Below are 9,522 nucleotides of genomic sequence, written 5' to 3' on the forward strand. Positions count from 1 at the left end.
CCGAAAACATCGGCGAGCCGCTCCGCAGCGACGCACCCGGGGAGCGCTGCCACCTGCCCGGCAGGCTGCCCTGCCTGCGGGCCGGGGCAGCGGACACGGGGCTGCGGAAAGCTGCGTCCCCCTCCCCACCGCCCCGCAGCCGGCTGCTCCCCTTGTGCCTTGCGAGGCAGAATCGCACCGCCGACGGAGCCGTGCTTCCCGCAAAACTAACTCATTAATATAAATCAAATAATGGGGAGGGGGGAAGGGAGGAGGGGGGGGAGTAGGGTGCTTGGCTGCTCATGAATTAAATATAAGTCTCTGACTGTCCTGAACAAAGCGACCATCCCCTTGGGACGGGTGACGTCTCTCCRGTAACGTGATTGCTTCTTCGGAAGCAGAAACGTGTAAACGCTATAAAACGCAGCGGCGCGACGGGCAGCTCAGAGCGTGCGGCGGGACGGAGTGCTCCTCTTCTTCCCCGTCCTCCTCTTCCTCCGCAGCCACCCCGTGAGCCGCGCAGCGGGACAGGGCGCAGGCCGAGGCTCCTCCCGCCGTCCGCAGCAGCCGAGCCAGCCCCACCGACGGACTCGCGGCTCCGTGAGTAACTTTCCGCCCGCCGCAGCGGCGGAAAAGCGCGGCAACTCCCCCTTCTCCTCCACCCCGGCCCTATAGGAAAGTCGCCCCAGCCGTCGGATCGCCGAGAGGATCGCCCAGGACAGCGCCGGGGGRTGGGATGGGGGGGACCCTTCTTCTTCTTCTTTTTAACAATAAAAAGAAGAATTAAAGTGTTCGTGGTTGCTGCCCCCCGCACCGAGCCGGCGCTCGCCTGCAGCCCGGCGAGGTGCCACCTCCCCGCCTGCCCGGGGCTGCCGCGGGGCGCGGGCGCGGGCGGTGACGGCTGCGCTCTTCCCTCCGCAGGTGGCGGCCATGGAGCACCGCGGCGCCTCCCCGCTCCTCCTCGCCCTCGCCCTCCTGAGCGCGCTGTGCTGGCGGGCCCGGGCGCTGCCGCCGCGGGGCGCCGCCTTCCCCGCCGTGCCGCGGTAAGGGCCGCGCCGCGCCGCGCCGCGCCGCGCCGTCCGCGCTCGGCCGCGCGCCCTCCTTTCGCTCCTGCAGCAAGCGAGCAGTGAGTCTGCCCCTTCTTCCCGCCCGGGGCGTGCAGGTGTCCGGCTCAGCCGCGCCTGAAAAGCCTCACCGCACACGCGCACACGCGCGCACACACGGCGAGCGTGCGGCGCTGCCCGCAAGAGCTGGGTGCCTCTCACCGCCGCACATGTGAATGACATGAAGGGTGTTATGTGAACGTGTGCTCCGGGGCATGACGGGTGTCTGTCAAAACAGTCTTGGCTTTGCTTAGCGGGGAGAACTCCTTTATCACCACAATACAGCTAGGTGGATGCTCCATGTCTTTCCAAAAGCGCGTGCATACAGAGGCAAAAATGAACATATTAAAAATTCCCAAATTGTGACCCAGGGGAAGTGATTTGTATGCATTGATGTATAGTTTGGTATGAAGGAACTGCTGCATACTTTGAATTGCTCACATTTTTATTAGTTGTCTACATAAATGAAATCAGATGGCTTAAAGAGTTCTAAATTTAGGTTGGAGGAACATGWAGTGCAAAAATAATACGGGAATACAGCATACTGGTTTATTTTGAAAAGGTGTGACTTGAGCTGTTTTAATTTACACCGGAATAACTACATTTTTCACTCAGCCAAAATCTTATATGTCTCAAATATATGAGTAACACTAGTATTAGTAGCCCTAATTCTGTAAATGTACTATGACAAGAATCTTTCCTGCTTTTAGTGTGTGCTTTTTGTGTACCATCATCACATGCAGTGGTTTACTATTGAGAAAGGAGGCTATTGTTTCCACAAAATACAAAAACTACCAGAAGAAACATCTAATTCCAAGCTACTGCTATGCAGTCATACTGTCCTTGATAAAATATTACACATCAGTATTTCAGGAGAGAAACCATTAAGAAAMAAGTTTGTGAGAATGTGAAGTATTAGATCAGTTGGTACAGAGCAGTTGTTGTGCTACATTTTAAAAAGTTAATTCTGAGCAGCTATTAATTTGCAACTGGCAAAGTAATTTAAACGAATGAGAATAAGAATCAGTAGAGATATATGCCTGCACTTCATATTTTGTTTGAAGTTCTAGAGGGTGTGTTTAATATCCTATAGAGAGGGCTGAAGAACCATTTCATACTTTAGACCTTTTAGGTCTTAATTGGAAGGTAAGTACTCCACAGACACTGTTTTCGCTTTGCATGAGAGGAGGGGGTGAATTTCATCCATCATTTATATAAAATATGGTTGTTATGAAAAGCTTAGCAGTTGTCACTTGAGTTATAATTGCCACAGATTATGCACTGTTCATTGGAGTTAATCATCTGTGGTGACAACACATTTCTAGAACATATTCATTAGAGAGAAAGAAGACTTGTTATGTCAGTTACCTTACTGTATCACTGGGTATAGATTATGCCTGAAAGTGTTTTTGTAGAAAACCCAGATTATTTTAACATCTCTTACAGACTAAAGAAGCTTGTAGAACTTGTACATTTTGACAGAAACCTGAATATAAGTTGAAACAGACAGACAATGCTGCATATCCTCAGCTAACTGTATTTTCCMTGGTTTTCTTTTCCAACAGATTGGTAAACAGAATGCCATTTGATGGAGCCAGTGAACCTGACCATGCCCGTGGGTTACTAAAGTCTGAATCAGACATTTTGCAAAACACACTACCTGAAAATGAGAAGTTCTATTTTGATCTGTCCAGAATTATTGATAGGTGAGGTTTTTTTTATTATCATAAATACAAATGATGCTACATTGCTTGAATTATGCCAGAGGTGGAGAATGCTTTGCAACACTTAGCTCAGTCGCATTTTCAAACTCTAAGAGATGTAGGTAAGGAAGAACAGATTACAGATAAAACACATGACCTATGGGTAAAACACATGACCTATGGGTGAATACTGATAGCAGTAGGGATGTCCACAGAGGAATTGATAGTACTTCCTTTCTGGCAGGATGAGTGCATTCAGTTCCTGTAAGGACTAAAAAATATGTTGTGAAAATTTGGAATTTGTTTTACAAAATTAGCTTAATTTTTCATGTACGAAAGATAGCTTAAGGAAAGCAGCATGTTGACAAAATGAAAGTTATCAAAATGATATGACCCAGGTTGCATTGTAGAGTTTGTTTATTGTCCATTTCAGAAATGCAAGGCATGCTGATGGAATTTTCACCAGCGTCTACAGCCATCTTTTGGCTAAACTTGCTGTGAAGAGATATCTGCATTCGCTTATTAGAAAACGAGTTAGGTGAGGTGGCACTTACATTAGGTAGAGTCTTTTCCTAGCTGGTTTCACTGGCAATTTTTTTACCCCTTTGTATCCAATTTCTCATTTTGCAATTTAGAGATAATGACAGGGAAACATATAATAATGGGGGAATTGAAAATCCTGTATAACAAGTAAGTGGTATTTGTTACTAAATGAATACATTGCTCTTTATTTCTGTACAGCTGTGAAGAGTAGAGCAACAGACATTGCACATAGCGCTGATAATAAATACTGGCAATATTACAAAGATTGTCTGGCCAGTTTGCTCTTTTTTATGTAATGGCTTAGTTAAATTGTACATTCTGGTAGTCTCTATGCTAGCTTGGTTGGATGAATGACAAAATTAAATACAAGATAACTGATTATTCAGTACTTCTTATATTAAAGCAGGGGCACTCTGAATGAAATTAACACACAATTGATTTAAAGTGACAACAAAAAGGGATGATTTGTTTCTACTCTAGAACATATCACCAGAGCACTTTGAGAGATCTATGTTACAGAAAGATTGAAAAAGAAAAAAAAAGAGAGAGATTCATAGTCAAGGGTCCAGATGGAACTTCAGGACTAGGGAGTCAATAAACTAATGATTGCAGGATGCTGAGAAGAATCACTGTGTGCTTCCCTTGTTTTTTCATCACTAAGCAGCAGCTACTGGACACTCTTGGGAAAAGACTAATAGGATACTTTGGTCTAACCCAGTATGACAGTTCTTATGAATGCCTACTTCATATGCTCAAAAGCTGAATGAAAATTAGGTCTTCCATTTTTACCCATTTATCTGAAGGCTGCCTTTGTCTCTTAACAGTTTCTAAGCATTTAAATCAATGCTGTCTTTGTTCCAGAATATATAGGACCAGTTTCTCATATGCTGTAAATTAATGTAGATCATTAAAGCAGAACACAGTAGCTGAAGGTTCCCAAGGTCATGCATGGACAAATCYGATTCCAAGTTTGGATTTTAGAGATGTGTTCTGTTTTCTGATACTTCCTTAAAGCAAACATTTGCAGCTAAATATTTGACGTTACACTCTTATTTTTTTTCAGAGACAGGCTCAGCCCTCACTGAGTTCAATGGGAACAATGACTAGAACCTTGAAGTGTGATTTTTAGGTACACACCTTGGTWTCGTACTAAAATACATTTGCACAAATAGAAGACACCAGATTAGAGTCAATTTATTAAAAAGGGTAACCAAGGCTATGAGAATGCATAGGAGGAAATCATAAAATCCACACTCCACCATTTGTTCGCACAGAATTCCTGTGACACAAACTCTGGAAATCTTTCAGTAAAATTTACATGGGTCATGGCAAAGTTGTTGAGAAGAAGGAAGTCAGTGGAAGGTTAGTCCGAAGGACTAAATGCAGATCCTTAGTATCTGATGATCATTATTAAAATCTGTAGTAAGCAATGGCAGTAGAGTGACTTCTTTTCAAGAGAAGAAAGCAAATTCCAAAGTCATAGTTGGAAATGACAGCTGTAATGAAAATTTGATTTTATTTAGCTAGTCAACATTGTAAAGTTTAMCTCATTCATTTTAATATTATCTTCTTTTAAATTGATTGTGTATATTAGCTTATTCATTTTTTATTATTTTATATTGCTAGCTCCCAGGACAGTCCTGTCAAACGCCACTCTGATGCTGTCTTCACTGACAACTACAGCCGCTTCCGAAAGCAAATGGCCGTGAAGAAATACTTAAACTCAGTTTTAACTGGAAAAAGAAGGTATTACAAGAAAGCAAATACGTGTGCTTTCCATATTTGTATGACATTAAGGCAGAAAGGTTTTATACCTGCATACTTATACAGAGAGGGCAAGCAAAAGACAATGAACAGTAATGACTTTACAGCATAGTTTATAACATAGTTTTAAAATACAGACAGCGTTTTCTTCCAGAGCAGGCATCCCAATCAGATTAGAGGGAAAGAATTAAGAGGAGATTTGACATCTGGAAATGTTAAAAAGCTTCTGACATATTCTTAAAATRCTTTTATTTATAGTAAGCCTCCTATGGAAGAATCCAGAGAGCTATGGAACATGAGCAATAATTTTATAATGAAAACACATTATTTGCTCAAGATTTGCCTTTAGGCAAATAGTTAAAATGAACATTTAGAAGTTGCAGAAAGACACCATGTGTCCTAATAAGTATAGGTGAAAAGTGCCGGTATGTATTTTTGAAGGGCATATAGTCTGCTGTAGACTCACTCATTGAGACCACTGCTTTTTGCTTTTAAATATAATGTCTCTGTAGGTGTTAGGCATGCTGTTTCATGCGACTGAAAATACTGCTGTATAAGTGTAACAAAAGATACTGCTGTGTAAGTGTAACAAAAGATACAACTGCTATAGTTAGAACAAGGTGTTGTTTGGTTGTCTGCTTTTTCTTCTGAGAGCAATCAAATTTGTTTCTGATCCACAACAGCCAGGAAGAGCTAAACCCTGCTAAACTTCGAGATGAAGCAGAACTTCTTGAACCTTCCTTTTCAGAAAACTATGATGATGTTTCTGTAGATGAGCTGCTGAGGCACCTCCCACTGGTATGTCCAAGTTTACTTTACCCTGGCTATCTGTTAGTTAACTTTACCCAAACAATGAGGTTAATCCCATATGAAATGTGGCCTCTCAGGAAAGCAGAGCCTCCTTGGAAAGAGCCATGTTGCATGGAACACTGTGTTTCTGTAGGGATTGTATCTGAATATACTAATATTTTTAATAAGAATAATTAAGTGATCCCCTGATTGCTGTTACTGAAAATTCCTAATTAAATGAAACTGTTAATAATGCACCTAACTCACTTGGGTGTTACAAATTGTGTTCACTGCAGCATAAAATCCAAATTGACTCATTTTTAATTATAAAGATTATTATTTCTTCAGAGAATAATCCCTCTACTTCACAGGACTTTCAGGGGCATGAAATTGAAAGGGTAATATAGAAATGAATCAGACCTGATATTCTTGAAAGTATTATAAAATTGATGATAAGGTGTTTCTTGGTATTCAGATATGTCTGAATTACAAATAAGAGAAAAGTACCCTCTTGAAGATAATATTTGGAAAAAAGCAACCCCACACATTTCTCCACATTGTTCATTCCTTCAGGGACTAAAAGAGAATGCTCTTTTTCTTTCCATAACTGTGGTAGGTTTTTTTTAAGATCCAAAAGATTAGAAAGGACATAAACTGCTTATGCTTCAAGGAATAAAATAGTTTCTCAGTGATGGAATTCAGGAAAGAAAAGTTCTTTCTAGGCAGATTATTCCAAAAATACTTGCTTCTGGATTTTACACCTTCTGAAATATGTGGCATTGACTAAATGAGAGAGGATATTGGCCCACTGGATCATTGGTTGGTCCATGAAAATATTTTCATTCCTTTCTTTTTTGATGGACTGTATGGATGATCCAGATTTTTCTATAAGTGAACCTTTTCATCAGTACTGTTAGCTCTTGGTCATTTTTATCACAAATGCTAAATTGTTGATGCAGAGTRTATTGAGCAACCTGAATTTGGGTGTCCTTTTCAAGGACACAGTTGCTTTGATTGTGGGCTATTCTGCACAATAGGGCAAGGTGCAGTAACATTTTGCCTAATCCCTCCGGCCTTCCTGATCCTGAACACACTAGCTGCTGGGTGTAACACGCATTAAGCTCCTGTGAATAGCTCCACCTCCACCGATGGGACTCCTATTTGCCAGTCCCCTCTGCAGGGAGGCATTTTGGCAAGTCTTGGTTCTTGTCTATACCTTGTCTGCATTTATGCGTTTCATGTATATGAACCGCTTATAAAAATAGCTGTCTAAAAACACGTTTCTCCTTTGCTTTTCAGGACCTCTGAAGGACACCTGGTGAAGTCTATGACAAGAAAAGTTATTTTTGAGTTCCACATAGTATTTCAAAGAGCTGACTTTAGTCATCAAACCAGAACAAACATATTTGTGAAGTGAAAGTTGTGATATATTTGTTTCTTATGTAATAAAAGTTGATATTTACATTGTAAATATTACTCTAGAGTTCTCTACCGAAAGCTGTACATATGGATGCCAGTTTAACTCATGAGAAGTCTGTAAGTCTCATATGCTGTAAATCCTTTACTTCAATAAATTTGAAAATGAGTGTGCAGCTGAAGAGAGCCCATCATTACTAATTAATTGGCTCATTTTGGGTACAGTRCAACTTTAGATAAACCTGTTTGATTAAATGGATAAATTTCCAGATTACTTCATAAAAGTGTAAAAGCAYGAGGAAAAGAATGTGTTAAGTGTGTACAAGTTATATTAAAAAGATCTCTGAAAATAGCTCCTGAGCAAAAGGGCATGCTTTTCCAGCAGTTTATCAGAGAATGAAAGGAAATGAAAAAACATTGCAAAATATTTGACCTTTGACAGAATCTTTCCGTTTTCTTTCACATTTTTAATATATCACAATATACAAATTCTATTAAAACCATAAAAATATATCCCTTACTTTTAATAATGTTTTGGATGCTCTGGAGCTGCCAAAGCACACACGGAAGAGTGCTATCCTTTGATTTGTTTGATGTCTAAAGTCATTGGTTATTCTACATTTGATTGTCTGTAGCTTTGATGATGAAACTATTCCTTATATATAAAATAGATCTGAAGACACTTTACTATTTTTTCAGAATGAATGTAATTTACAAAATATGCAGACAATAAATCATTTTATTATCACTGCAAACTATTACTGGTTTGAGTCAATTTGTAGTTACCTGGAACAGTAAGGGTCCCTAACTAAGTGCTATATAATTACAGAGGAAAACTGAGTTCTTAAACTGAATGTGTACTATATATATTGTYTGGTTATGTTAAAAAGACAAAGCAAGTGAGTCTCCTAAAATAATCCTTGTTACTTTGGCTTTATCATAGTATGAAACTTGGCATATCACAGTATGAAACTGGAAATATGCAGCTGATTCACTGCTATTTTGAATCAGAATCTTGTATTTTCTTAAAATTGTAGCTTTAACTGGTTGGATCACTTGCTGAAGAAAAATTTAGTGTTATAAGAACTCATAGTTCCATAACAGTAAGGAAAGTGCACAGTATTGCATGCACTACTAATGAAACACATATTCATGTGTGATCCCATAACCCTCCCATGATTTCCCTGAAAAAAACTAAATTTGATAGAAGTAGAAAAACTTGTCAAGCCTATCTAGAAAATTCTGTTTGGAATTTCAAGTATATTTATATATCATAGATACGATCATACTCCTACCACAGCGAGTGATAAAATTCATTTATTGACAGGCACAGACTGTGTTTCACACTTTCACTTAAAAGTTCACTGTTCCTATATAGAAGGAAGTTTTAAACATSATAAAATCTGAGATTTAGGGGAACTAGTTCTTATAAATACATGCCCTCCCAACTTGCAGGTGTTATCAATTTTGACATCTGCATGTCAAATAAAAACACTTTGCACAGATCAGGTGCTTTTATTAATACTTCCACCTAGTGTTGACAAAATTTCTTTTAGCATAAACCAATGAACGGTTCACAAAAGTTAGATATGTAATTTTACAATCCTTGCTTGAAAAATGGTCTTCAAATGGTGTTGCACTCTTAACTCCTATCTGTAATCAAAATTTGAGGGGAAAAGTGGCTTCAGGCAACACTTGAGACAAATATGGACGAATGTGGTAGTGGAAAATTTTGTCAGTGTAGTGACCTTTGTTAGGTTTTGTCTGATAAYTAATCTTTACCAAATCAAATATGAAAAAAAAAAAATCAGAAGTAAAACTTGTACGGTCTTCATACACAGAATTTTTTGTTTAAATGTGCATAAGGCTCATTCACTCATTTTAAAGCAACAAAATGGCAGTAGTGGCCCTCTTGACCCTAAATTTCAGCATATTCAAATTTTTATTTTAAATCTGCTTTTACTTTAAAGTACAGTGCTACTGCTTCAACAGACCTTTTTTTTTCATTTTGACAATAAGGCAACTATTAGATGAGCTAGTGTTTCATGTTCAATGTTTATTCCCTCCTGTATTTTGTTTGCTGTACAAAACCACAGAATTACTACAGAATATATGTTCTCTCTGCTACAATGGAGGATGAAGTGTGCTACAGAAAAAAAAAAGGATGCTTTTTAGGAAACCATTTATTCTAAAATACAAAAACAATACCCTCACTGTAATAATTA

The 9,522-nt window shown here is 39.5% G+C and overlaps 1 protein-coding gene across 2 annotated transcripts; it reads left to right on the forward strand.

Moving 5' to 3' along the window:
- The first annotated feature begins 439 nt into the window (after window positions 1–439).
- VIP (vasoactive intestinal peptide) lies at window positions 440–7,467 on the forward strand. 2 transcript variants are annotated; one of them, XM_085308433.1, is made up of 7 exons: window positions 440–579; window positions 901–1,022; window positions 2,648–2,788; window positions 3,219–3,323; window positions 4,955–5,074; window positions 5,776–5,890; window positions 7,181–7,467. In XM_085308433.1, the coding sequence occupies exons 2-7, from the start codon at window positions 910–912 to the stop codon at window positions 7,187–7,189; spliced, it is 603 nt and encodes a 200-aa protein (XP_085164559.1). In that variant the 5' UTR covers window positions 440–579; window positions 901–909; the 3' UTR covers window positions 7,190–7,467. The 2 variants fall into 2 exon arrangements, with proteins under 2 accessions (XP_085164559.1, XP_085164561.1); XM_085308435.1 differs by lacking the exon at window positions 3,219–3,323.
- The last annotated feature ends 2,055 nt before the right edge of the window (window positions 7,468–9,522 follow it).

This window comes from Rhea americana, unplaced genomic scaffold (assembly GCF_003343005.1).
Source record: "Rhea americana isolate MKP2758 unplaced genomic scaffold, rheAme1 scaffold_275, whole genome shotgun sequence".
Classification (NCBI taxonomy): domain Eukaryota; kingdom Metazoa; phylum Chordata; class Aves; order Rheiformes; family Rheidae; genus Rhea; species Rhea americana.